This window comes from Podarcis muralis, chromosome 17 (assembly GCF_964188315.1).
Source record: "Podarcis muralis chromosome 17, rPodMur119.hap1.1, whole genome shotgun sequence".
Taxonomy (NCBI): domain Eukaryota; kingdom Metazoa; phylum Chordata; class Lepidosauria; order Squamata; family Lacertidae; genus Podarcis; species Podarcis muralis.
In genome coordinates, this window is record NC_135671.1 from 37,686,525 (window position 1) to 37,714,501 (window position 27,977).

Genomic DNA, 27,977 nt, shown 5'->3' on the forward strand with positions numbered 1-27,977 from the left:
GCTTTAGGTAGAAGTCTGCAACCAGCATTTTGGCCTTCCGCTGCAGATAACGCCTAATCTGCCCTTGGGGAGTGGGCTCCTAATTTCTTTCCTGTTGCAGTAGGAGGACCCAGCTCACACATTCTTGGAAGGAAAGGATGCTACCTCTGTCTGAACCTGGGCTACTGCAGCTCTTTTAATAGCTGGGGTGGGGAACCTTAGGGACTGAAGACAAATGCTTCCCTTGGGACTCTTCCCAGCCCTACCCCTCTCCTAGTCTTGTTTTGTGCTCTCCTTGAGTGTTTTTGTCTAGCCTGGCTAGAATGTGTCCTTGACTCTGATAAAGCCTCTTGCTTCCCTGGATGGAGGGAAAACAAAGAAGAGTGTGAGTAGAAACTAGCCTAGTGTACAAAGGTAAAACTTTACATTCTTTGCTCTGCTCACCTTTGCCTCTGGCTTTGCACACAACTGAGTTGCCCAGGGCTGAATACAGCTGGAAAGGTTGTCTAGCCCTTTACCAGGATTTGGGCTTACTATCTTCTCCCTCACCTGTTCCCCTGCTTTCTTCCCAACATGTACCCTGTCAAAGGTTTTTCATCACCGCAAGCATAATGTAAGACTGCGCACAGTTATGGTGATCCAAATCATGTTACCACTAGATGGGCTTATCCACACCTTAGTTTGCCCCAGCACTTTCCTCAGGAAAACCCTCTGTTTAGCCCTGAATTGGAACAAATGGCAGTCAGGTTTTCTGTGGACTGCCTTTGTTCCAATTGAGCGCTAAAGAGTAGGATTTCCAGGGGAAAGTGGCAAAGGCAAAACTGCTCAGACCTGTGCCTAGAAAGCACAGGACAAGCAGCAGGGTGGACAAGCCTGATGTCCTCTGTAACTGGGAGCAACATCCAGAAGGGGGAAGCACTTCTACCAATCTCACAATCACCCTGACGCTTGGGACTTGGGACATACCTGTGTCTCTGTGCTTAAGACTAAACTGGATTTTACTCACATTTCTTTTTTTAAAAGCTTCAACTAGCCACTTAAGTTGAAGAAAAAGTAGCCACTGCCCCACTCCAGTATTCGCTTCTTATCATATCGGGTTTTTTCTCAACATCACCATGCCCTTAAAGGTGCTATTTGCATTAATTGGCACCTTTGAGGGTAAATAGCAGCTGAGGAAGGTGACTTAGGTTAGGAAACTGGCATGGGACCTTGTGAACTGCCCTGAGATCTACAGATTAAGAGCAACATGCAATTTTAATAATAATAATAATAATACTGGGGCCCCACTCTAGATCAGCAGCTGCTTTTTCTTTAAAATAGTGGACACTTGACACATGTTTCTAGAGTGTGAATAACATGTAGTTTTTCCTTGGATCATGTCCATAAAAGCTGGGCTGGCTGCATCCTATGTCTGCTGTTGTGCAGTTTTAATAGAGCATTTAGGGAAGCCTAGCTTAAACTAATCACTTCTGCCTGTTGAACAGAGAGCAAAAGGTGTCCTCGGACAGTATCTACAGAAGAAGTTCCAGGTAATCTCAACTTTTGCCTGCCCGGGATGGGGATTCTTCTGGATCCATAGGTAGCCATTCTTTCAAGTATTGCCAAGTACCTGGGGCAGCCTTCCCCAGCCTGGAGTCCTCCAGATGTTTTGGACTCCACCTCCCAACTGGCCAGTGATCAGCAATGATGGGAGTTGTAGCCCAATGATCTCTGGGGGGTACCAAGTTGTGGAAGGCTGACCTGGGTCAATCACTTTCTGCTGGAAAGGGGGGAAGGAAACAAAGATATGCTGCCTTGGGTTTACAGGTGCTCTTCACATATTTATGGTCATCTAAGGCACAGATTTGCAATCAGTTTTCGTTAGTAAAGAAACGATACCTACCATGCCATGCCTTGTGCAATAAATTCCTTGTGGAATGGGAATGGTTTGAGGAAGAGAACTTAGACAAGTTCCTTGAGCTGCAGAAAATCAAGATGCATCAGAGGAGCAAGACACAGGAGCGTGTCTCATGGCCAGTGGAGCCTGGTGCAAAAAAACAGAATTCAGAATATGCTGGCTCTGGGCCACTGCTGAACAAATGGATTTAGTTTAAGTGCCAGAACTGAGCTGAGCTCACAGTCCTTCCATACAAAAATCCATTGTTGTTACTGTTAAACAATAGGGAGTCAGAAACCTCCCAACTTCTCACCCAGTGATTTACCAATGGAGCTTGTTCTGCCTTCTGCTGGTGTCAGTGACCAAAGTAAGCACACTGGAGAGAAGGAGCTGCCTTGTATGGAGTTGGACAACTGGCACATCTAACCCCTAGAACAGCTGATCTACTGACAGGAGCTCTTCTGGGATTTGACCAGGAGTTTCTCAGTTTTGCTTTCCAAGACTGGCCACAGGCTCTAGGGTGCTCAAGGCACCCCTAAGCTGTCTCCCTCTCTCTGTCCCCTCACACTTTTTGCTATTGCCACGTACTTGGTGGTGTTCTCCCTCAACTGGGCTTTGTTGCAGCTTTGTGACTTCTGAGTGGGCAGCAACAACCAATGGATTGAAGTAGTTTGTCTGCTTGGTAATATTCCTTTTGTTCCCCTGCCCCCTTTTCCTGAAAGCAATAATAAAGCAATTATTTAAAAAAGTGTATCTGTTTTGGCCCACCAGAGTCCCTCATTATAATGATCACAATTATACAGTGGTGCCCCGCAGGACGAATGCCTCGCAAGACGAAAAACTCGCTAGACGAAAGGGTTTTCCGTTTTTTGAGTCGTTCCGCAAGACGAATTTCCCTATGGACTTGCTTCGCAAGACGAAATGTCTTGCGAGTTCTTGCGAGTTTGTTTCCTTTTTCTTTAAGCCGCTAAGCCGTTAATAGCCGCTAAGCCGTTAATAGCCGCTAATAGCCGCTAAGCCACTAATAGCCGTGCTTCGCAAGACGAAAAAACCGCAAGACGAAGAGACTCGCGGAACGGATTAATTTCGTCTTGCGAGGCACCACTGTAGTGATCATTACCATGCAGACAAAATACATAAGAAGAACCAACCTAGATCAGACCCAAGCCCTATGTAAGCTGGCATCCTGTCTCCACAATGGCCGCCTTTGGCAGGGGGTGAAACTAGGCTTTATTTCACCCGAGTCAAAGACCCTGTTTGGAACACACCCACCCCATGTGCATTTGCACACACACAGGCTGGGAGCCTCAATAGAGTCCCTCTGGAGGCTTCACCCAGGGCAAAAAAACCTGGCTAGCCTCCCTGTAGCAACGCCTCTGCCTTTGGGAAGTCCACAAGTGGCATTTAACATGCAGACGAAACTCCTGAGTGGTGAGAGATCTCAGGGATACCAATACACACCTTGAGTGTGCTACCCTTAGAAATAAGGATGCTAGAGACACATCTTTATAGTACCGGGTTTTATTTACACACATCTACAGGTTGAGTATAAGATGGAAGGGTTCACAGCATTAGCACTCAAACACATCATGCTCCACCATTAAGTTTCCAGACTTCCACAAAAGCCAAAACTGACCTAGCTGATGTCGGACTCTCCTCCGACATTCACTGATGATATCACTTCAAGGGTGGGGCGGCGGCAGGGAACCTGTCCACTTTTTTGCTTAGCTTCTGAAAGCATTTCCAGTCATACTTTCTGTGGCAAATCAGTCACTTGGACTTCTTAGTCATGCAAAGAGATGCTAAACAGGCCTGGCTAGAGCTATTAAGAGACTGGTTTGACTACTTCAGTAGCCTGCCTTTCTTCAGAATATCATTTTACAGATATAAAACTACAGGCTTGGAGGGAACCTACAGACAGGGTCATACCTAGGGATCCGCTAGGTTGGCCCCCACCCAGGAAAGGGTGCAAAAATCACACCTCTCCACACCAAAACATCTTGCCAAAGGTGCACATGACTGTGTGTGTGTGTGTGTGTGTGTGTGTTAGTGTGTACCAATGCAGTTCCTTGCCAAGGACACAAGGGAGCCTAGGTATGCCTCTGCCCACAGATGATATCCAGACCACTACTCCCCCCAGTCCTATAACAAGGGGATGAGGGCAATCACCCTCTCCTGCTGTTCTTCCCCAGTGACTGGAACTCAGATGCACAAAGACTAGAATTGCACCAATCAAGCTTGCCAGTCATTAAGGTGGTTTAATTGGTATACTTGTTACATCTTTTGAAGGCCTAATCATAGGAGCTTTTAATAGGTGATGGGACTACAAAGCAGGAGGGAAATATCTTGAGATGGAGCTATAAAACAAGGAAAATTATGAATGCAGTCCCAATCATAATCCCTACAGATGTTAAAAACAGACAGGTAAACCATGTGTTTTGAAAAAACCTCCATTGTTATCAAGTGCCATTTGTTCCACTTTAATGTGGTGGTTTGGAGTGAGTTACATAATTTAGCAAGTTGAAACGATACAGTCTTGTGGCTAATAGTACAATCCTATTTCATATCATAGCTGTCAACTTTTCCCTTTTCTTACGAGGAATCCTATTCAGAAGAAGGGAATTTCCCTTAAAAAAAGGGAAACGTTGACAGCTATGTTTCATATAGATTTAGAAGCAAGCCCTGTTTAGTAAAATAGGGATAACGCCCAGGTAAATACGTACAGTATTGCAAAAGACATGATGAGTAAAGGGCTTTGAACAATCTGAAGTGGTATATAAATCTCAGAGAATCATAGAGTTGAAGGGAGTCCCAGGATCATCTACTCCAACCCCCTGCAATGCAGGAATCTTTTTGCCGAATGTGGGGCGCAAACCCCAAACCCTAAGATTAAGAGTTTCATGTTCTACCAACTGAGCTATCCCAGATCCTAAATATTAAGTTCCATCCATTATCTTCTATCAACCTCTGCTTAGTAAATCCTCTGGTGCCATATTAGAATCATAGAATCATAGAGTTGGAAGAGACCACAAGGGCCATCGAGTCCAACCCCCTGCCAAGCAGGAAACGCCATCAGAGCACTCCTGACATATGGCTGTCAAGCCTCTGCTTAAAGACTTCCAAAGAAGGAGACTCCACCACACTCCTTGGCATCAAATTCCACTGTTGAACAGCTCTTACTGTCAGGAAGTTCTTCCTAATGTTTTTCCTAATATTGTTACTGAGCTGAGAAGAAATGGCATTGGGAGGACTCTGCTTGCTTTTTGGTTTTCTTCCTTGCGTTTATATCTTCCCCACAACATTGCACAAGGGGAACAATGATTAAAGTCCTCCCTCTCATCATCCCTGAATAAAAATAATAATCCCAAACCCTCTTCTTAAACTCAGGAAATACTCTAACTAAATGCATTTAATTGATACAGGTGAATCCGTAATCCCAGCAGAGCAAAAAGCCTCCCAATCCCATCAATCCGAGGATAGAAGGCCTTTAAATTGCCCAATCGAATAAAAGGATGAGCTTAATCCTTTCCATCACATCACCGCCTAATCCCATTGAGATAGTTAGCGGTGGAGTGCATCCGTTTCTTCCAATCAGCGCTCGGCGAGTTTCTGATCCAGCCAACCCGGCAAAGGGTTTTTGCTAAACGGAGCAGAATGCAACTATTAATCTCGCATTTAGGACAGACGTGGTTGTCCACTTCCTCCAATCAGAGCCCAGAGTGCCCCTATGATCCTATTTATCGAGGCTCAGAGCGATCTTAATGCCTCCTGCTGCTCTCTGAGATTTAAAAACACACACAAGCCAGCCAACCAGCGCATGGCAGGGCATTCTTCTTGCTTATACCAGATCCGAAGTGTTTTCCCTGTTGTTCTCTCTCTGCGCCTAAAGAGCATTTATTTATTTTTTGCGGGGGGGGGGGAGACTACAAATCCCAGCATGCCCTGCTAAACTCCCGGGGTGATCCTGCCATGAATTCGCATTCAGTTGGTGTGGGCGGGGCTATGATTGTGATGTGCCGCCACCCCCGGGGGGCGGAGTCGGAGAGGAAGGAAGAAGGAAGGAAGGAAGAGAACGCAACCAAATCCAGCGGCGGAGTTCAGCTCTGGGGCGGCGGCGGCGGCGGCAGGTGAGGCGGTGGGAGCGCGATAGAGGCGGAGGGGTCAGACCAGGGCAGATTTTCGGGCTGAGGATCGCGGCTTCCCTGAGCGCTCCTTTGCAGAGGACTTGTTTAATGGACGGCTGGGGAGAGAATCGGGAGGGGGGCAGCTGCTCAAGGCTCTTGCTGGATCGTTGCTGATTTGGGGGGGGGGGGGTCTTTTTTGGTAAGACTCTTGTAGCGGGTTTTTTAGCGGAGGGAGAGAGGGAGATAAGAGGACGCACTGGGGGGGGGGGTGAAGGGACGGGCCGCCTCCCTTTCAGGGAAAGTGGAATCGGTTTGGAGGAAAGTGTTGCGAGAGGGCGGTGAGCTTTTCCTCTTGCCTAAGAAAAAAGGGACGAGAGAGAGCAAGCAAGTTTTGTGGCTCTTTCCCAACAGGTGTTTATGGCTCGGAGAGAGAAGTGACTCAGCTGAACTGCAGGGGAAGCAGGAGAGCAAAGCGGGGGGGCTGCTGGTGCCCTGCGCCTCCTTCACCCCTTCATCTGCCTGCCCCCTTCTCGCTCACACGCGCGCCCTCCCTCTGCCAAAGGGGCCACTGAGTGCAATGGGTGGTGGGCCAGTTCCTGTGGGAAACACCTCGCCCTCGTGGGCTTTAAAAATGTTTGAGGAGTTGGAAACACTTCAGGCCTGGACAGAGCAGCTTAAAGACGCACACCTCAGATCTAAAGGGAAATTGTAGGAGGTCAAGCCAAAACAAATGGAACACACCTAGAGCCAGTACATTTATGGCAAGCCTGGTGCTATTTAAAACAATCCTGAGATGGGAAGGCAGGGGAAATCATTGTCTTTTTCTGCATAGGGGAAGAGGCAAGGTTCTCTCTTTTCAAAACTATCTGCTGAATTTAGAAGGGAGGTTAAGGGGAAACGTACTTCCTTGTGTGGTTTTTAAGAAAAGATAAATGTGGGGCTGCCCCATGTATTATTGCTGCCCTAGGCAAGCTGAAATGTTGTCACACTGATTGTTATGCTTGTCCTAACCTTTAACACAGGGCAGCCAATGAAGGTCTGAGGGTTACTGGGCTGCTGCCTAGCTTGAAAGTGCAGGCAGGCTCTTCCTCATACCACTGTTTAGCTATCTGGGGCAGGCACCCCTGGAATTTGGGTGCCCCAGGGAGTTGCCCAGCTTGCCTTTTTGTTGGATTAGCTCTGCTGAGCAAAGGGTTGCATAGACTGGGAGCACTCTGGCAAACCCTCTGCCCCTCTCATAATCCCGATTATGTCATCCACCCTCCCATATGCAAGCCAGCCTGTGAAATTGCCCCCAGATGGGGTTTCTTGGCCATGCTCATTGTCTCAGCACCCGCTCTGTGGCCCTTCCTGCCTTAGGGTCAAATGAGTGAGAGCCCTCCTTGTTCCAGTTGTTGGGAATGGAGGGAACAGTGGAACAGGAGGCTCTGTGGCTGCAAGACTGTTAAAGATTAGAGGGTTCTGCAGTTTGTATTATGACAACCCTCACTTGGGATGCTCTAGGCCAGTGTTTCCCAACCTTGGGCCTCCAGCTGTTTTTGGACTACAACTCCCATCATCCCTAGCTAGCAAGACCAGTGGTCAGGGATGATGGGAATTGTAGTTCAAAAACAGCTGGAGGCCCAAGGTTGGGAAACACTGCTCTAGGCCAAGGGTAGCTAAAGTCACTGGCCGTTGGCTGGGGCTGATGGGAGTTGGAGTGCAGCAACGTCTGGAGGGTCTCACATTACTACAGGCCCAGAATACCCTTCCTTGGGTTAGGACATGGGTAGGCAACCTAAGGCCCGGGGGCCGGATCCGGCTTAATCGCCTTCTAAATCTGGCCTGTGGATGGTCTGGGAATCAGCGTGTTTTTACATGAGTAGAATGTGTCCTTTTATTTAAAATGCATCGCTGGGTTATTTGTGGGGCATAGGAATTTGTTCTTTTTAAATATATATATATAGTCCGGCCCCCCACAAGGTCTGAGGGACAGTGGACCGGCCCCCTGCTGAAAAAGTTTGCTGACCCCTGGTAGAAGATCAAATGAAGTGGTTTACTTGGTCATGGTGTGTGTGCCTCTAAGAATTATCCAATGTTTATTTCCTTGTAGGTGAACACTGTGCAGTGTGCTTGAACACTCTGCCTCCCTATCCACTCCCTGATTTGGTTGGATGCTTCTGCACCATCACTGTTGCATCAGCAGAGGGTGCCCTTGGACCTGAGCCCAAAAAGAGAATGACCCCTGCCCAGTGAATCCATGTTTTGTCCATGCTGGAGAGGGAACGAAGTTCTGCATGGAATGAGTCCTTTACATGACTTTGCCAGCCAGCTGCGCCATGGGTGGGGCAGCCCTATTCTTTCTCCACCTGTTGGTGGCTGGTTGGGCTCAGGGAGCGACTGCTGACAGCCCTTACCTTAGTGTGGGGGACGGGACAGCATTGGAATTTGACTTCCCTGCAAACAGCCGTGGTGTCTTGCTGGTTTCCTGCCGCTATTCCGGGCCCAACGCTTGGCTGAGCGCGGAATCTCTAGAACCTACCGTTGTTGCCGTTGAGAACGTCAGCGCTTCCTGGGGAGGAGGTTTTATGGTTGGGTTTCAGTCCAGCTTAGCTGGCCTAGCTCCGCTGCAGCTGCAGTTGCTGGAGCAGAACCGACTTATCGAGAAAGCCGATTTCCAGATCCGTGTCAGTGCTCCAGAGCCGGTGGCATCATCGGGGCTGGGCCACTTCTCTGAGAACCCCATCCTCTATGCTCTCCTGCCTCTCATCTTCCTCAACAAATGTGCATTTGGCTGCAAGGTGGAGGTGGAGGTTCTGTGGAACCTGGTGCGCCAACCCCACCCGATCATGCTAGGCATACTAGGCCAGTTTGTCGTCATGCCGCTGTACGGCTACCTCATGTCTGTGGCCTTCTCCTTGCCTAAGCCGCTGGCCTTGGGACTGGTCATTTCTTGCTCCTCACCTGGTGGTGGTGGCGGCTACCTGTACAGTCTGCTGCTGGGTGGCGACGTCACCGTGGCCATCTCTATGACCCTCCTGTCCACAATTGCAGCCACGGGGCTGATGCCGCTCTCCTCGACGTTCTACGGCTGGTTGCTGGGCGCCCACGAGACTCTCCACATCCCCTTCCTCAAGATCTTCATCACCCTGCTCTTCATCGCTGTGCCCATCTCCACTGGCATGTTGGTCAAGTGCAAGCTGCCTCGCCTCGCCCGCCTCCTGCTGCTCCTGATCAAGCCGTTCAGCTTCACCCTCATTATAGGAGGACTCTTCATGGCGTACCACATGGGCGCCTTTATCCTGGCGAATGTGCAGGCCCCGATTGTGCTGGCGGGCGTCACTGTGCCCCTCTTTGGCCTGCTGTTGGGCTACTTGCTAGCTTGGTGCTTAGCGCTGCCTGGGCCACAGCGCCGGACGGTTAGTATTGAGGTTGGGGTACAGAACAGCCTGCTGGCTCTGGCTGTGCTGCAGCTCTCCTTCCAGCGGGCCCAGGCTGACTTTGCCTCACAGGCTCCTTTCATCGTAGCCCTGAGCAGCACTTCAGAGATGTTGTTGCTGGTTTTGGGGAACCTGGCATACAACAGACTCTGTTCTGCAGGCTCCTGAGTGCTCCTGGGTGAGGGGAGGCAGATACCAAAGATGTCAGAACATTGGCTGTGGCCTGCAAGAAGAGACGGATACCATAGGCCTTAGAAGCTGGTCTTGGGGTGCTTTCCCCCATCCCTGGGGTGTGGATTCCAAGGCCTCAGCCTCTCAACCTTTCAAGGGGTGGCTTGGGTACCAAAGGGGCCCTTTGAAGTGAGAAGCACACACCTCCCAGAGGCTGCTTGAGTGCTAGGAATCCACATCATCTGGCCTTTTTGTTTTCTTTTTTCTTGTCTACTTGTTTTTCTACACAGCGAGTGGTGCCTCTGGAGCTTAGAGCTAGAGCTGTACTGACTGTGAGGTGGAAGATGGGGGGTGGAACTGACCCATTTCTTCTCTCCCATTCACCAGGGATACAGGGTTTGAATAAAACGAAAGAGATAATACGTTCTGTGTGGCTGTCTTCCTTCTTCTTATTTCCTTCCAGGAGCTGCAGAAATGGGGCTCTGTGGAGTGATGGGCAGACGTGGAGGCAGCCTAGGAGGATTGTTTCACATTTTTTTAAAAAAAGCTAGTGTCCCTGAAATGTGCTTGAAGGCTTAGGTGAAAATGTCAGAAACAAATAAAAACTCCAAAATCCACACTTGTGCGATGCCTTTTATTACGGCCAACCAAAATGTCACTTGTAGGACCTAATAAAGGTGTTGCCCAACTGTGGATTTGGGATTATTATTATTTTCTTATAGACCGAGATGGCTACCTTTGCTTTTTATATAATGAAGTAAAAAAGTTTGGAGTTGGGTGATCGTTTTCTTCAGAGAATTACAGGGAATATGAGAGGGACATTGTAGTCTCCCTCCCTGTGTGTGCTTAAGTGTTTGTAAGAATATATATGCATCCTCTCTACTGTTGCCTCTGATAAACAAATTTCTTGTTTAACAGTGCAAAAATATTAATAAGTTTTTAAAATGGAGGCAGTGAGGAAGAGTATATGCAGACCATGCTGTCGCTCAGCAGTCTGAACAAAAGGAACTCTACCTCTGGCCTGTGAAGAGCCAGCTCTGCTGCGTCAACATTCAGTATCCTCCTAGTACAGCAGGCACTAACCTGTTGGCCTCCGGCTCCAGCACGGCCAATGGTCAGGGGTGAAGGGAGCTAAAGTCCAACAACAGTGGGAAAACCACACGTTGGCCACCTCTGAGCTAGTTCAACTTCAGCTCTCGCTACTCATGCAGAATGCCTGCTGAGTATAGATCACAGTCTGCTTGCCTTTCACTATTTCCAGGCTGGCTGTGTCTTGCATACCACAGGGGACATGGTGGAGGGTGGTGACATTTGTGCCCAGTTCACTCATCCAGCACAGTTTGTTCTGAGTGATCGTTTACTGCGGTTGGGTGTCTCAATTAAAGGTGTTTGATCTTGTGCCAGAGGGAAACAGTGACTTTACTACTACTGAACCGCCCTTCTCACCTGTCAGCTTAAAGAGTCCAATCTACTCTTTCAACTATGGCCCCAAATCCATTTTAAGGACCACTTTCCCTTTCATCACCCCCCTCACCCTCCCCTGCACTGCCTGGTTGGGTGGACAGTGCTGGAGATGGATTAACAATCAGGCAGAGAATGGAGTAGAGTAGGACACACACACACACCCCTAAACTGGGAGCCCCTCATGTGTTGTAAGTATTCAGGAGAGGTAAGGAGACGCCTGTTCTGTTCTTCTCTTGGTGGGGAGAGGCATGTTCTGCTCCAAAAGTCTTCATGGAATGGTTTGTTTCATTGTTTGATAGAGCAGTAAGGATGAGTACTAGCTAATGTTTGCAATCCTACCCGCACTAGGGAGTAGGTCTCATTGAAATTCAGTGGGAATTGTTTCTGAGTAAACATGCATAGGATTACATTGCAAGTTTTGACGTTGGCCTGCCAGCAAAGCTCTTGGGTAATGGTCGGGGTGCGCGTGATGGAAGTTGTAATCTAGCTTTGAAGAGGAAGTTAAATGAAAAAGAGAAGTGGTATCATAGATGCATTCTGGAAATGGTCGGGGTGGGGGCGGGATTTCAACTAATGAAAATTGTGGGATTAGCAGGACGTTCATAACTGTTCCGCATCTGTGGATGAGGGTTGCCTAAGGGCATCAGATGTATAGAATTCAAATTCAGTCGTCGTAGAGCTCCCGTATCCTTTAATCCATTGCTGGGCATTATCTTTGTCGGTTTGCTTGGCTATTTCCATTACTTAGAGGTGGGTGTTGGAGGACGGTTACTTTCCACTCTCGAAATAACTTCTTTGTGGTCAGGTGTCGTGTTTTTCTCTCCTCCTTGCATATCCCATGTCAGCCCAGATAGAGCTGCTCTTCCAGGATGTCTGCATCAATTTTACCAACACCTCCACTCTGCAGCCCCATTGGGTAGCAGAGCTGGAACCTGCTCACCTAAGAGCTTCTGGGCAATGTCTTTATTAACATAGGCTTCACAGATTAAAAAGAAAAAAGTGTTGGCATGAAGGCCACTTGGTAGAGCCCACCTAGAGTGCCAAGTGTACCCAAAGGTAGGCTGTTGAAGGGGCAATACTAGCAGGACTGCCATATTGTGCTTTGCTAAGTAGAAGTGGTTGACTAATATTTCCCCACCCCTGCTGATAAAAGAAAAATCCCATATCCTCTAAACTCCTCTACTTCCCTTGAAGGGCATATGAGATAGGGCTTGAAAGGCAAGATGGGGGACATTCATGTGTTGGAATAAAAGTATTTGGGGGAGTTTTTATGAGGCCTTTTTGCTCATTTCACCTCTTTTGATATCTTTCTTAGTTCCCACAGCGTTAGTGGTTGTGATGTGTAGACAGCCATTCAAAGGAGCAGGTTGAAATTTGTCAGTTTGGCTTAGGAGTTTCTGTGACTATGTTAACACAAAAACAGTGGTTCCATATAAGTATATTATTATTAATTCCATAGGAGTATCTGTTTCTACAAATAAATAAAGTGTGTAGATTAGCAATTGGGAGTAAATGGCTGAAGGGCATAAGAGGCTCCTGCCAAAGCCTCTGTGGCTATTTACACAAGGGAGCTACAAAGGTGAGGAGTTCCTCTCAGGCAAGATATTCCAACTCATTTCAGGAGGAATACCTTTGAAAGCGCAGGTCAGGGCTGTGTACACACCATACATTCAAAGCCCCCACACGCCAAATCCTGGTAACTGCAGTTTACCCTTCGCAAAGCATCTTAACAAGATGCAGTTCACAGGATTCCTTTACATGCAGCCCAGTCTGGGTGTTAGTGGGCCCAGTTTGCACTTTCAGAGCACTGGACAGCCTCTTAAATGAGGTGAGCTTACCGAAGGTACTGATCAGACTGGCTGACAGCCAACCTGATTCATGTTTTCAAATGTGTCCCTCCGGCCGCTGACCCATGGGGGTGGGGAATCAAAGCTCCTCATTGATTTTTCTTCTGTAGGTTAATGGTCCCTGATAAGACATACCTCACCCCTATGCCAAAGAATCATTTGTGTAAGGAGTGAGTCAGTGAGTGGAGCAAGTGTTGGTGACTTAGCATGTTACCAACATGGAATTCGAGGGCTGTTATTGAAATAAGACTTATTTATCTGAAGATAAGCATGCCCACATTAAAAACTCTTGCTCCTCTCCCCATATTCTACACCTACTCCTAAAATCTTGAAGAATGTGGAATATCCCATAATCAGATGATGACCAGTGGATGGTTGATAGATTGTGGGGGAGTGGCTCATAGTTCTAGAATAGTTCTACAATCTCTTCATCTTGTACTCCTCACATGCATAGAGCTTTGATGGTCTTCCTCAATCCCCAGCCAACTACTGCTGAGCTCTGATTTTTCAATAAACGAAAGCAAAAATATAAAATGTTGTGCAAATACATTTATTATGCATTTGTAAAAGTTGCAAGAAATCCCATCAAGCTTTTCTTTGGGGGAAGTTATAGAACCGTAATGCTCATTTCTGAGAACCGGACTTCAAGGTGGTGGGGCTTTACCTCAGATGTTCTTTGGAGTGGTATTGCCAGCCAGGCAATTGGATTGGACATTGTATCGTGGCGATGCCTCCACTTGTTTTTAAAACTAAGAAATGCAATCATAGCATATCTAAGTCTGGCATTTCTTTTTCTTTTGTTGCTTTGCCTAAGATATTGAATCCAAAAACACAGGCTATGCAGCACCTGCTCCCATCATGCACACAGATAAATTATCAACAAATACCTATATATTATTATCCCTTGAGTCAGGTCACAGGCAAAAAAAAAAAGGGAAGAGAGACTGATAAGCAGAAAGGAATGAAGAGAACTAATTTGAGGGCAAGGTTAATCTAACTTGACAGGGCAGGTGGAATGCAATCCGCTCTGCACACCTGTGCGTGCATGCACACGCCTGCAGTGGCACTGTAGACAGGAAATTTCCATGAGATAAGATCACACTCCGTAATTACCTCCAGTTTACAAAAGAAAAAACACCTTCTCCCTCTGTAACTAGAGACATATATGCCACAACAGTGGAAGATGATTCCACAATATCAGCAGCATTAACGGATGGAATACAATGAGATTCACAAGTACCAGACTGGCTTTATTTCTGAAAGAATGAAAATACTGTCCCTGTTTGGCCACTACAAGCATCTCCCAACACATGAAAAAAATACAAGAGGAGGTGGGGACACTCTTCACTAAGATGTGAGACTGGTTAAATATCAGTCTTTGCAGAGGTTGCCAAGTTTTTGGAGCATGTGGACACATTTGCAAAGTGGAGAAACCTCGCATACAAGACATCCTATTGGGGAAGGGCCATCGCTCAGTGGTAGAGCACCTGCTTTCCCAAGTTCAATCCCCACTGGCATCTCCAGGTATAGCTGGGAAAGAACCCTACCTGGAATCCTGGAGAGCAGCTGCCAGTCAGTGTGGACAGTACTGAGCTAGCTATACCAAGGGTCTGACTCAGTAGAAGGCAATTTTCTATTCTATTGACTACAATGAAGTGATTGTTTCAAGGTTAATTTCAGTGGGGAGAGGGTAGGTGGACACTGGGCTCCAGAGAAGGCCTGGGTGGTGACACACGAGTGCTGGGAGGGGCCAAGTTGGCGACCCTGTAGGTATTTCAAATGTCAGTTTTAAAATTCTATTCTTCTGGCACAGGTATTTATGTGCAATGCTATTTATTGATGTTGAAACTGTCTTGACTGATTCACTTGTCAATTGAATCGGATCAGAGATGTTTGTTTTTTTAATCACAATAGATGTGTTAATTAGCTGATCAATATGCTACAATGTCTGTGACTGAAAAACTTTGTGTTTCAGATTCCAGTATCTTTTGTTCCAGCCCAAGTTTCACCCCTCTGCAGATATCTTTGTGCCTTCCTGGCAGACAGCTGTAGCAATATCCCAAGGGACATGGCTAATTGTGGTAATAAGGTTTTACCTGCCTCAGATCCCAGTGCTCTGTTACCTTCCTGTTGTTCAATCCATGTGTTAATTAGCTGTCCATGGTAGACAGAATAGGCTTGAACTGGTGCAATGCCAATTCAAATCCTCACACTGCCATGAAGCTCACTTAGGGCTCATCTACACTTACTTTTGCTCTGCACTTTCCAGGCACAGGTCTGGGCTTTCCAGGTCTGCGTCTGAGCAGGGTCCCCCCCCCCCCGGTGCTTTCCCCAGGAAAACCAGCATTTCATTGCTGAATCAGACCAAATGGCAATCCATGGAAACATGGCACAAAAGGAAGTGTGGATGAGCCCTTAGTGGGCCTTTGATGACCAACCAACTAGAAAACTACAATTTAAACAGCACCACTAGTTGTTCTGCTGGGCTTGGGATTTATGCAAACAAAATGTTTCCTAGGCCCTCCTTTATATCTATGTTGTAAACTTCTCAAAACTGCTGATGCCATGCTGACAGCAAAGTATTTTCTAGAACATGGCAGTATAACCGGCAATGGCAATTTGAAAAGTCCAATATGAAGAATTGAAGGTCATAGGAAGCTGCCTTATACTGAAGCTGCATACACGTCATACTTTGAAGAACATTTATATTACATGGCTTTCCCCAAGAATCCTGGAACTGTAATGGTGCCGGGAACTGTAGCTCTGGGAGGGGCATATTACTGTCCCCAGGATTCTTCAGAGGAAGCCATGAGATTTAAATATGCTTTAAATGTATGGGGTGTGTGCAGTCTCGGTATAAGGCAGCTTCCTATGTACCTATGATCTCTCCTTCCTTGTTTTAGTCTGGTACTCAGAAATGCTGCTTGTGTGCAGTGTGTGTGCTACAACTTGAACACCTGCCCCTGTAGCAACTGGGTTACTGCTGTCTGTTCCACTGGACTCTTGGGAGGGTTTGATTTTTTGTTTTTTAAACATTTTTTTTTAATTTTTAAATTTTTTTATTGCAATTTAAAATTCCAGGTACACATCAACTTTTTCTTTACATTAACATACATCTTCTACTTTATTCTTCTACACATATTTGCATACTCTAAATAATAATTATTGACTTCCCTCTACCTCTTAACAGCTGCTTCTTCTCTATTTCATTTTCTTTTGTACTGTGTCAAAATCCTACCAACCTTCTCTTTATATATGATTAAATATTTTGTAATTTTGTGAAATTTACTCTAGGCACATCCAAGCTTTGATTTGGGAACCATGTTTACACATATAATTTTTAAAACAATCCCATTCTTTTTTGATCCTTAAGCTCGAGTGATATAACAGTATCACCAAGTGTTCCACGCTGCCCATATTTCCAGTGCAATTAGCACACTCAGAGTGAAGGGGCAACAGCAGAAGGGGCTTGGGAAACGAAGCAAACTTTTAAAGCAGAGCTGAGTTATGTTCCCATTTTGTTCAAGTGTTTTGAAATAACCATGCCCGTTCGCTCCCAAAAAGTTGTATCACTTGCTAGAGGAGCCTGCTTCATCTTCGATTGTTAAGAAGAAAAGGTTTTGCGGAGAAAAAGGCAGCCCAATTTATCAGAATGGAACACTTCCCCATGAAGAAAGGCTATATAGATTACAGGTGTACTTTGGATCCTGAACGCCTTGCAAGTTGAACGTTTTTGCTCCCGAATGGCACAAACCTGGAAGTGAGTGTTCCGGTTTGCGAATGTTCTTTGGAACCTGAATGTCTGATGTGGCTTCCTGCAGCCAATCGGAAGCCATGCCTTGGTTTCTGAATGTTCTGGAAGTCGAATGGACTTCCGGAACGGATTCCATTGGACTTCCGAGTTACCACTGTAGTACCTTTTGGTTTATGAAAAAGGTAAGTAAGAGGGGTTGAGATGGATGATAACAGCATGAGAATAATAGAACTGTAGAGTTGGCAGGAGTCATCTAGCATAACCCCCTGCAATGCAGGAATAAAAAAGCCTGCCATGCTAATGGCTTATTTAACACAACATTCTGTTTCCGACAGCCACTACATACATGCCTATGGGAAGTCCGCAGGCAGGTTATGAATACAACAGCTTGCTGACAATGCTAAAGTTGGTATTATTTATTTATTTATTTATTTATTTATTTATTTCCTTGCCTTTTCCCCTGATGGGACTCGTGCATGAAAACTTTAAAAAGAAGCACCTGCCTGGCCAGCAAAAAGAGCAGACGGCTTGTAAAGGCAAAATTATAGATATGATATGCTTTCACAAATTAGAACCACCAGTTTGGTAGGCAAGCCCACTGAACGTGCGGTGGTGTGTGTGTGTCAGGGACCCCTTTGTATTTTTTTGTTTTTGGAAGGGGGAAAAAAAACTCAACACGTTTTGCTCTCTCCATAGCAGAGGAAAGAAAGCCGGGACCAACCTACTGAACTTCATCCTTAGTGTTTTATAGACACATGACAGACACATGATGTAAAGGAGTGTCAGCTTGGCCCTGCGACTGTGGGTGCCCACAGCGTCCATGGTCCTGGCACTGAAATTTGTAGGTTCCCAGCCCCTCCACGGGGAATTTTGTGGGTGCTCCCACGGCCCCAGGAAGTTGGCACCTCTGTGAGCGAGCATGCCGAGAGAGAGAGAGCGACACAGCAACATTTTCTAGCTTCTTTTGTGCTTTCTTTGAGAGGCGGCACACAGGCCCAGACAGAGGGGGGGGGCCATATGGGCCACTTGGCCCGGCCCTCCGATTCCAAAGGGGGTCTCGGTCAGCATATTTATCTATATTTTCCATTTGGTCTTTATATGCAGATACGGCTCAAGCCTTGAAATAAAATTATTTGTCAGCATAACTTTTTGCGAAAATTATTTATATACTTATTATTTATAAGACTTCAGTTATCCCCAGGGTAAAAAAAAGGGGGGGCACGTTATCTACCTGGCTCGGGCCTCTGCCTGGCTCTGCAAGGCCCTGGCGGCACAACTACGGTATTTATTTCAAAGCACTTCAACGAAGGAAAGCTTTGAGTCCGCCTGGATTTCGGCCTTTTATATTGCCTCCTCCCCTTCATGGATCACTGCCTTGCCGTGGCGAAGGGGCTTGAAGAACTCAGAGAAGCTATGAACTACGCCGAGCAGGGCACACAAGATGAACAGGTCATAGTGGAGAGTTTCGACCAAACGTGATCCACCTGGAGGAGGAACTGGCAAGCCACTCCAGTATCCTTGCCAAGAAAACTCCATGGACAAAGACGACAGGCATATAAAAGTTAAGACGCCTGCTTCTTGGGAGAAGGGCAATGACAGGCCTAGACAGCATCTTGAGAAGTAGAGACATCACCTTGCCAACAAAGGTCTGTATAGTTAAAGCCATGGTTTTCCCAGTAGTGATGTATGGAAGTGAGAGCTGGACCATAAAGAAGGCTGATCGCCGAAGAATTGATGCTTTTGAATTCTGGTGCTGGAGGAGACTCTTGAGAGTCCCATGGACGGCAAGAAGATCAAACCTCTCCATTCTGAAGGAAATCAGCCCTGAGTGCTCACTGGAAGGACAGATCCTGTAGCTGAGGCTCCAATACTTTGGCCATATCATGAGAAGAGAAGACTCCCTGGAAAAGACCCTGATGTTGGGAAAGATGGAGGGCCCAAGGAGAAGGGGACGACGGAGGACGAGATGGTTGGACAGTGTTCTCGAAGCTACCAGCATGAGTTTGACCAAACTGCAGGAGACAGTGGAAGACAGGAGTGCCTGGCGTGCTCTGGTCCATGGGGTCACGAAGAGGAGGACACAACAAAACGACTAAACAACAAAATATCGCCTCCTGTTCATTTCTACTGATTTCGCCCCGCGCTTGGCAGATTTTAAGGGCCGCGATCTACAACCTGAAATCAATTAATCAACTAATTAATTTCATAAAATTTACACACCTCACAAACCCTCAAAGCGGTTTACAAAAAGATAAAACAACAGAATCAGGGGGGGGGGACTCACAACCCTACTTCAAAACATACACAAGTTAAAATACCGAAAATGAAAATGAAAATAAAATTACCTTCGCTTTCTAAGCATCTTATTAAAGTCTCTCAGGCTGCGGCCCCCGCGACCCCCAGTCTCCCTTATTCCCGCTCTACCCCACCTCCACTCTATGGTTAATCACTCCCGGGCACGTGAGCCTTTGCATCATAGAGTTTCATATGACGTGGAAAGAGGTTGGGTTTCGCTGCGTCCACCAGTTTCCGGTCTTCTCGGACGTTGCGCTCCTCCTACAGACTCAAGTTCCGCCTCTCTGGCCGCTTTCTCTCTCTGACAGCTTCAGTGCGCGTGCGGCCCCCGTCGAGATGAGAGGCCTCCGCGTCTTCCTTTCGCCTACGTAACTTCCCTTCGCCGCGCCGCTCTGCCTTCCGGACAGCTTCTTCCTCGCGTGTCTATGGTTCAGTTAAAGGGGCCGCTTCTGGCTTTCCGAGCTGCGGGGTCCCGAGATGCTGCTGACGGTGAAGGCGCTCCAGGGCCGGGAATGCAGCCTCCAGGTATCCCTCCTGCTGCTGCTCCCGGGCGGTGGGGCGCTGAGTCAGGGGCCGAGGCCCGAGCTGGGTGTGGGCTGCTGCCTGGGTGTAGCCCTCGCCCGCCCCAAGCCCAGAGGAGCCACCGGGAGGACCTGGCCTGGAGGAAGGAGGCCGAGGGCGGCGGGAGCGGGTGGGGGGCCGGAGGGCAGCGAGGGGTCCCTTCCAGGATGAAGAGAGCACAGCAGAGGTTGTATTTTCTGAGAATCCTCCGGAAAAACGATCTCTCAGAGGACCTGCTGATGGCATTTTACCATTGTACACTCTGGAGAGTGTATTAACTTATGGTCTGTGTGTGTGGTTTGGGAGCTGCACGGTCAGGGGGGAAACAATGCTGTCCAGGGTTGTAAAGACTGCGGAGAGAATAATTGGGTGCACTCTTCCCACCTTGGATCAAATCTATGATTCCAGGTGCCATAAGAAAGCTGCAGAGATAGTGCAGGACAGTGCGCACCCCGGAAATGATCTCTTTCAGCTTCTGGAAGAAGGTACAGGGCTATAAAGACTAGGACTAGCCACCTGAGAAACAGTTTCTATTCAAATGCAATTTTGGTTTTAAACACAGTGTAAGGCAGTCTCTAAAGGAGTGTATTGTATTTAATTATGGAGTATCAGAGTTTTTAGGGGACTAACAAGGCTGGGATAGCAGGCTTGTTGGGTTTTGAATGTTTGATGTAGATTTTTTCAATTTCGTTGTTCTGTATGGGACAATGACAATAAAAATTATCATATTGTATAGATGGCTGTGAAGGGATCTCATGCACTCAGGGGGTGGGGGCTCCTGGGCAGATCTGACACCTCCCGGCCCTCAGCTGTTTCTCCTGCTGCCTTTTCCTTTCTCTGTTTACAAAGTCGAATTCAGCTCTGCTGCTGGAATATTTATTTTCATAGAACGGTAGAGTTGGAAGGGACCCCCAGGGTCGTCATGCTCCTCTCAGTCTCCTCTTCTCCAGGCTAAACATACTCAGCTCCTTCAACCGTTCTTCATAAGGCTTGGTTTCCAGACCCTTGAGCCTCTTGGTCTCCCCCCTCTGCGCATGTTCCAGCTTGTCAAATATACTTCTTAAATTACGCTGCACAGAACTGGACACAGTATTCCAGGCGTAGTCTGACCAAGGCAAAATAGAGTGGTAGTATTGCTTCATTTCGTAAAATGTGTACACAGCTTGGTTGTAAAAGAGAAACAAACCAAAAACCTCAAAAATACAAAACGGCAGAATCAAGTTAAAATGCTAAAACGGATTAAAAGTGGCATCAGCTTCTAAGTATCTGGGTGGGGTAGGCTTGTCTAAACAGCTTGTACCTATTTGAGATCAAGCAGGAGCCCTCACTGCACCAAAAGGAGTACAGTGAGGGCTCCTGCTTGATCTCAATAGGCAGGGAGTTCCAAAGTGCAGGCGTGGGCATGCTAAACAGCCAAGTTCTTACAAATGTGGAATGGGTACGGCACCTGTAGTAGTGCCAATTCCATCCATTGGATGAGTTGATTAGGGTAACACAATCTTATAGGTAAACTGGTCCTAAGTTCTTAAGGGCTTTATAGTGTCTGCTATTGCTAGGGCTCACGCCCAGGATCTGGATAGAGGAAGGTAAGTGTTTCTAACCATGCATTCTGTGCCTTCCCTTCGCAGGAAAGTAACCACATGCCTTTGGGTCAGGGTTAAGGGCTCTTAATACAAGGTTGGGCTACCTGGGGAGTTGGGAGACCAGCAACATTTGGAGGGTCAGAGGTTCCCCATCCCTGATTTAGCACATTTATACCCCTCTTTTTTTCCATAATGCTCAAAGCAGACCAGACCCAAACCACCTCAGCTTCAGCAAGTGGTTGCATCATGTGGGAGGGTTGTACTCGTGTTCTGTTTGCAAACTTCCCACAGGCATCCGGTTAGTCACTTTGGAAACAGAATGCCGGACTAGATGGTTCTTTATCCGATCCGTCAAGGTTCCTCTTGTGCTTTTATATTCCCTCAGATTGTACCTTGAAAAAAGATTACTTCCTTCCAAGGTTGGAACATCCAGTAATGTTAGAAGTACATAAAAATGTATTTCATTTTTCATTAATCTCAAGTGATTTAACAGTAAAAAAAATCAACAACTAAGACAGTTTCTCATATAAGAGCAAAACAATCTCCACTTAAAAGAACTGTTGAAAAACCAGAAGGTCTTCAGCAACACCAAAAAGACAATAGAGATGGTGTCTGTCTGATATGCAGTGGGAGGGAGTTCCAAAGGATAGATGCTGCCACACTAAGAACTCAATTCCTACATTGTATGGAACGGACCTCTTGCTGAGATAAGTGTTTGCTACTACAGCGTGCAGTAGTTGGTTGGCTATATAAAGGGTGAGATGGTCTTTTAGGTATCCTGGTCCCAAGCTATATAGAAGGCTTTGAATACCAGGACCAACACATTGAACTTAATGTGCATTGCTCTTCCTAAGCATTGCACACGCATGAACATTGTCGTTCTTATAACAATTGCTTAAGGCTTCCCTGTATTTATAAAAATATCAATAAATGATAATAGTATTATTGTCATGTTACAGCTGGGGGAACAGACTTTCAGTGGTTTCAAGGGAAAACAGAGATTTTAACTATGAATTTCCAGTTCATACCTTATACAGTCAAACCTTGGCTCCCGAATGCCTGCTCCATTTTGGAACGTTACGGCTTCCAAACACTGAAAACCCAGAAGTAAATGCTCCGGTTTTCCAACGTTTTTCAGAAGCCGAATGTCTGACACGGCTTCCGCTTGAGTGCAGGAAGCTACTGCAACCAGTCAGAAGCCACACCTCAGTTGTCGAACATTTCGGAAGTCCGAAATGGACTTCCGGAACAGATTACTTTCACCAATGAGGTTTGACTGTACTTTCTACCTTCAAGTGATATCAGCATTTTCATGCCTGGGAGAAAAAGGGGCCAACACTAACTTAAGTTGAAAAACACTATATGCCTACTTAGTAATGTTATTTAACAAGTACCTGAAAAGCAGAAAATATTCATGCTGTGAAAAGCTGCACTTACTGATCTTCTACCTTTCACAGGAGCTTTGCCAGAAGGAGAAAGAAAAAATGCCAGCCATAAATAGAACAAAATTATTTCCTGTGGACCAATTTGTCAATGGGGCAAGCTTCTTAGAGCAACTGGAGGGGTGGGGGGTGAGGTGGGAATTCACTCTGAAAAGGACCTGAGAACGGACAGGTACTGTAAGTGTAGGGTATATTACTGAACAAAAGGTTTGATCAGCTTTTCTAGTTCTGTGCTTGACCAGGGCCTATATTCTCTAGCATATGAAAGCCCTTGCTCTGAGCCTGTCAGTTTTGGGGGCCAGCCCCACTTCATCACATTCTTCCTTCTTAGGTCTCCCCAGATGAACGGATCTCCTCTCTCAAACGCTTGGTCTCCGAGAAGTTGAATGTCCCAGTATCCCAGCAGCGCCTGCTTTTCAAAGGCAAAGCTTTGGCAGGTGGGTGCCAATGTTGGTTTAGTGTGACTGTGTTGGTGGCCCCCTATGTTAGAGTATGGCAAGGCCAGTCCTATCATTAGGTAGAATAGGCGCCAGGTGAAAACGTTCCTCTCCAACCAGGCCTTTGGCTAAGTGGCATCCGATACCCTCGCTGTGGGTTAAACCACAGAGCCTAGGACTTGGCGATCAGAAGGTCGGCGGTTCGAATCCCCGCCACGGGGTGAGCTCCCGTTGCTCGGTCCCTGCTCCTGCCAACCTAGCAGTTCAAAAGCACATCAAAGTGCAAGTAAATAAATAGGTACCGCTCCAGCAGGAAGGTAAACGACGTTTCCGTGCACGGCTCTGCTTTCGCTAGAAGCAGCTAAGTCATGCTGGCCACATGACCCGGAAGCTGTTCGCTGGCTCCCTCGGCCAGTAAAGCGAAATGAGTGCCGCAACCCCAGAGTCGGTCACGGCTGGACCTAATGGTCAGGGGTCCCTTTACCTTTTATCCTTTTAAATGTGTGATGGGAGGGAGGTGTTATTGGTTTGTTTTTGTTCTTATTTTTATTATATATTTTGTGTTTTTTATATTGCAATTTTATGTTGTGAACCGTTCTGGGATCTGCAGATGAAGGGCGGTATACAAGTTTAATAAATAGTAATAATAAAACGAAGCAGCTGTCTCAGGCAACTAAGTTTATTGAAAGGGTAGTAAGAAGTTTATTTATTTTTATTGTATTTTACTCTCAGAGTGAGGTGTTTGTGGGATTTCCTGTCTTGGACCAGACCTGACTGTGTGTGAGGGAAGGAGGGCATCTTTGGATAGGAATCAAGGGGATTGGTTTTGGGGCGTGTAAGTGGGGTTGTAAATGACCTGTATGTATATGTAAGAGATTTGCATTGATATAGGAAATGCAATGTTTGAAATTCAAGAAAGCTTTCATCTGTACTGAAAGTATATTTTCTTATGCTTGTAACCTTTCTAAAAAAATTGCTACCTACAAATGGAGCTTGATGACTTCCTTTCATTTCCCTAATGTCTTCCCGAAGCATCCCAGCTATAGCTCTGATTTGTGCTGTTTTTTGTCTAAACCTTTTCAAATCTCATTTGCCCTTATTTCATTTTGAGACTCATGGCTGTGAGATTTGTGACATGTTTCATAGAAAAGAATAGTCTCTTAAGATTTGCCAATATGCCCACAAAAAAACCTGCTATGTCACTGTGGGGACTGGATGTTCTGTGACAATATGAAATAACCTGGTTTTCATAAGCCAAAACACAGATTTATTTTGCAGCAGATATGAAGAATCTATAATCTTTGCCTTTATGGGGGGCATATATTTTCTGCTGTGAACTCACAGCAAATTATGTTTTGACTTTTAATGCAAATGGAGATGTGACTAGCTAGGATTGTTGGAAATTTAGCAATCTAGATGAACAACTCCCATAATAATAATGGTATTAATTCATTGCATACCCTGCTCATCCATTCTGGGCAGCTTCCAGAATAATAAAAGCACAGCAAAAACATCAGACAATAAAAACTTCCTGATACAGGGCTGCCTTCAGGTGTCTTCAGAAAGTTGTGTAGTAGCTTATCTCATTGACATCTGATGGGAGGGCGTTCCACAGGGCGGGCGCCACTACCAAGAAGGCCCTGTTCCCAGTTCCCTGTAACTTCTCTTCTTGCAGCGGGGGGACACACTCCTGATCATTGGCTATGCCTTCTTGGGGCTCTTGGGAGTTGTAGTTCAGCAGCAGGGGTGCCAACTTGAATAAAATACTGGGGGGGGGGGGTAGCTAAGCCCCACCCCACATAATTGATCACATGACACAACACACACACCCATTTGAATGACAATGCCCATGAACTTTGTGGGGGCGCCAGGCCCCTCAAATATTTTATAGAGGGAGCTGAAGGAACCTCGGCCCCTAAAAGTTGGCTCCCACATTCAGCAGCATCAGGAAAACCAGAGGTTCGCCACACCTGCACTAGCTGGATGCTTTCCCCTTTAGTTTTCTGTAGTAAATTGTATCCTTCCAGTCCGTGCAAAGCTATGGCTGGTGTGAAACCATAGCTTTGTGGCCCTATGGAAGTTCTGGTTGCCAGAGTGAGGCCTCTTATACTGGCTGGCACCTGGCCTTTCAGCAGCTTGTGCTTCCTTCCCAGATGAACACCGTCTCTCTGATTACTCTATTGGACCCGAGTCAAAACTGAACCTTGTGATCAAGCCGCCAGAGAAGGCATCGCCTGAGGAACCTGGCCGCAGAGCTGGTCCCCCACAGAACCCTGTCATCTGGCACACACTGGCCCAAGTCCTAGGCAGGCATTTCAGCGTAGCTGATGCTGAGAAGGTGTTGGAGCAACTGCAAAAGGTAACTTTCTAACAGGAGTGTCTGGGCCGACTTAAGCATATCTGGCGCCATGGTGCAAAGCTCCCTCCTGTCCCCCCCCCCCATTTTCCAGAGTTTTTTAGGGAGGACGGCAGGGCTGGAGGAGGTGGGCAGCTGCTGGAGGGCGGCTCCTCCAACGGGGAAGAGGCGGAGGCTGGATGTGGCGCCTCCCGGCTCAGCTGGCCGCTTCGTGCCGTGGTGGCCATGGCAGACGAAGGCTCTGTGCGTGGTGCTGCTTCAGCGCGGCATGGCGGAGGCGGGCGAGGGTGGCAAGCTGATGCCGGGAGGCGCACGTCCAGCCTCCGCCTCTTCCCTGGCGCCCTCTAGAACTTGGCACTCTGCGCCACTAGCCTCTATGGGTAAGACTGAAGAGTGTAGGTGGGAATCCCCTCAGGTTTGGCTTATTGGTTCCTCTGACACTTGTGCAGCCTGATCCTAAGTGCCTTTAAAGGTAAAGGGTAAAGGGACCCCTGACCATTAGGTCCAGTCGTGACCGACTCTGGGGTTGTGGCGCTCATCTCGCTTTACTGGCCGAGGGAGCCGGCGTACAGCTTCCGGGTCATGTGGCCAGCATAACTAAGCCGCTTCTGGCGAACCAGAGCAGCGCACGGAAATGCTGTTTACCTTCCCACCGGAGCGGTACCTATTTATCTACTTGCACTTTGACGTGCTTTCGAACTGCTAGGTTGGCAGGAGCTGGGACTGAGCAACGGGAGCTCACCCTGTCGCGGGGATTCAAACCGCCGACCTACTGATCGGCAAGTCCTAGGCTCTGAGGTTTAACCCACAGCGCCACCTGCATCCTTTAAGTGCCTTTACTTGGAAGTAATTCCTTCCGAGTTCAGTGAGGCTTACAGTGCAATCCTAACTATGTGCCATGGAGGGGGGCGGAAATCTCATTAAACTCAGTGGGCTTACACCCAGGCAAGTGGGGTTAGGACTGCAGCCTTGATCTTGACCGAGTGTGCTTGTGTTTGCAGTTTCGGCCTGCAAAACATTATTGCTGTCTTTATCTTATTCAGTCTGCAGTTCTGTGCCCAGTTATCTGGGAGTAAGTCGCATTAAACTCAGTGGGATTTACTTCTGAGAAGACATATATAAGCTGTCGTGCTGCCGGTGTCCCAGCAGCTCCTTGGCATAACCTGCTTTTATTTGATGGCAGCGAGAGCTGAGAATGAGCCAGGCACCTGGTTCACTCACACACATGCATCAAGTATGTATGAATCAGACTCCAGTGACTTGCCCAAGATCACCCAATAAGCAGGATTTTTAACTTTTGTCTCCCACATCAAAATCTGTCACTGTATTTTAAAAGATTGCATTGGCTAACTTCCTGCAAATCTACACACACAGCAGTTTCTCATTGGGACCCTTTTAACTACAATATGTCTGACTATCTGGCAGGTGTGCTTCTAAACGCTGTGTTCAATTCTCTCTTTCTCTCTCTCCTCTGCCCCCCCCCCCATCCCAGGATTATGAGCGGAGCCTTCGATTACTGAGCCTGGATGACATTGAGCGCTTGGCCACACGCTTGCTTCACCCTGAGGTGGCTGAAGCTGTAGAAATGGGCTTTCTGGATTAGCTGGTGAACTTGGGGACTGAGTCTGCCTCTTTGGACAGAGAGCCCCTGGGCAGGGCCCAGCTTGGGGCTTAATGGGGGCGATCCCTCTGGACTGCTGTTAAAGGGGCACAGAGCATCTGTAGCCGCTCCCCGTCCATTAAAGGTGGTGATGGGTGAGACTCATCTACTCTGTCTAGTGTGTTCGTCCGAAGTGGGGGAATGACTCTTGGGGAAAGATTGCTTGTCCAGTGCTGAGAGATGCAGCTGCCATTGGGGTTGGGTGCTGCTGTGTTTAATAATATGGGGGGTTTCTTTTTCATCACCTAAGCCTGGTTGCATCTAATAGATTCATATTTATTGTTGTATCCAAAGGCCATCCTAAAAATAAAGTTTACCAAAATTTTCAGACAGAAAATCAAATCTGAATAACCCAATTTTAAAATACGAGTTTTGAAAACCTTAATATTGATGCTTTCATATATGTGTATGTGTGAGAGAGAGAGAGAATGAGAGAGAGAGAGAGAACCAGACTTGCATTGTGCTGGGAGCAGAACGATGTTGCCTTTTTGCTAGTAGAACAGCCACTGAATCCAATCCAATATATGCTCATTGGAGGAGGAAGAACACACAGCCCAGAAAACAGGAAATCAACAAGAGATGCTTACAGCATTCCAGGACATCCTACTAAAAACCATTAACCAGGGACTGTCCTGGCACTCACTGCCACCTGTATAATGCTTACCAGAGCATAGAGGCAGCCAATGAAATCACCAAGGTGCAGACATGTTCTCATCACACAGCCCTCCATCACTGCACACATAATGTCAACAGTAATGCCAGCGTGCCCACTTTCCATCAGTTCCTGTAGAACAAACAGCAGTGGCCCCAGCAGCACTAGTCCCTGGGCATCCCTATAATCAGAGGTTTTAATATTCTGATGCTCCTTATGAACACAACACACAAACGCACAGAGGGGAGAGAGGAGCACCCACATAATGAACGTAGCACCTCCATAGTTCCTTGGGTAGGGGTCCTGCAGGAAGTATACATGGCCCTCCTATGGACAAGGGTTCAAGACCTGCCCAGG

The 27,977-nt window shown here is 47.1% G+C and overlaps 3 protein-coding genes across 6 annotated transcripts in view; 2 read left to right on the plus strand and 1 right to left on the minus strand.

Moving 5' to 3' along the window:
- Positions 1-19,170, minus strand: part of LOC144325976 (uncharacterized) — a 38,606-nt gene extending 19,436 nt beyond the window's left edge. Inside the window, exons 1-3 of one of the 3 annotated variants that reach the window (XR_013391146.1) lie at positions 18,980-19,170; positions 1,862-2,002; positions 42-337 (exon numbers count right to left, since the gene is read on the minus strand). Coding sequence is in view for 1 of the 3 variants with exons in the window: in XM_077921350.1 (XP_077777476.1) it covers positions 1,862-1,864 (3 nt within the window). In the remaining 2 variants the exon portion in view is untranslated. Of the gene's footprint in view, positions 1-41; positions 338-1,861; positions 2,003-13,409; positions 18,810-18,979 lie in introns of those variants that run through there. The other 2 variants (XM_077921350.1, XR_013391147.1) reach the window with 2 other exon arrangements.
- Positions 5,868-9,991, plus strand: SLC10A3 (solute carrier family 10 member 3). Its single transcript, XM_028711646.2, has 2 exons — positions 5,868-5,982; positions 8,072-9,991. Exon 2 carries the CDS (start codon positions 8,274-8,276, stop codon positions 9,564-9,566), a length of 1,293 nt encoding a protein of 430 aa, XP_028567479.2. The 5' UTR covers positions 5,868-5,982; positions 8,072-8,273; the 3' UTR covers positions 9,567-9,991.
- A 148-nt stretch (positions 19,171-19,318) lies between the features above and the next one.
- UBL4A (ubiquitin like 4A) lies at positions 19,319-27,353 on the plus strand. 2 transcript variants are annotated; one of them, XM_028711648.2, is made up of 4 exons: positions 19,319-19,454; positions 22,847-22,952; positions 25,106-25,311; positions 26,801-27,353. In XM_028711648.2, the coding sequence occupies exons 1-4, from the start codon at positions 19,407-19,409 to the stop codon at positions 26,909-26,911; spliced, it is 471 nt and encodes a 156-aa protein (XP_028567481.1). In that variant the 5' UTR covers positions 19,319-19,406; the 3' UTR covers positions 26,912-27,353. The 2 variants fall into 2 exon arrangements, with proteins under 2 accessions (XP_028567481.1, XP_077777478.1); XM_077921352.1 differs by lacking the exon at positions 19,319-19,454 and adding an exon at positions 19,838-19,975.
- Positions 27,354-27,977: the final 624 nt, after the last annotated feature.

What these genes read in the sequence shown, in the direction of transcription:
- SLC10A3 (XM_028711646.2), top strand. Translation starts at nt 8,274, where the DNA reads ATGACTTTGCCAGCCAGCTGCGCCATGGGTGGGGCAGCCCTATTCTTT.
- UBL4A (XM_028711648.2), top strand. Translation starts at nt 19,407, where the DNA reads ATGCTGCTGACGGTGAAGGCGCTCCAGGGCCGGGAATGCAGCCTCCAG. An exon ending in CAAAGGCAAAGCTTTGGCAG is followed by an intron (nt 22,953 to 25,105) that starts GTGGGTGCCAAT and finishes CTTCCTTCCCAG; the next exon opens with ATGAACACCGTCTCTCTGAT. An exon ending in TGTTGGAGCAACTGCAAAAG is followed by an intron (nt 25,312 to 26,800) that starts GTAACTTTCTAA and finishes CCCCCATCCCAG; the next exon opens with GATTATGAGCGGAGCCTTCG.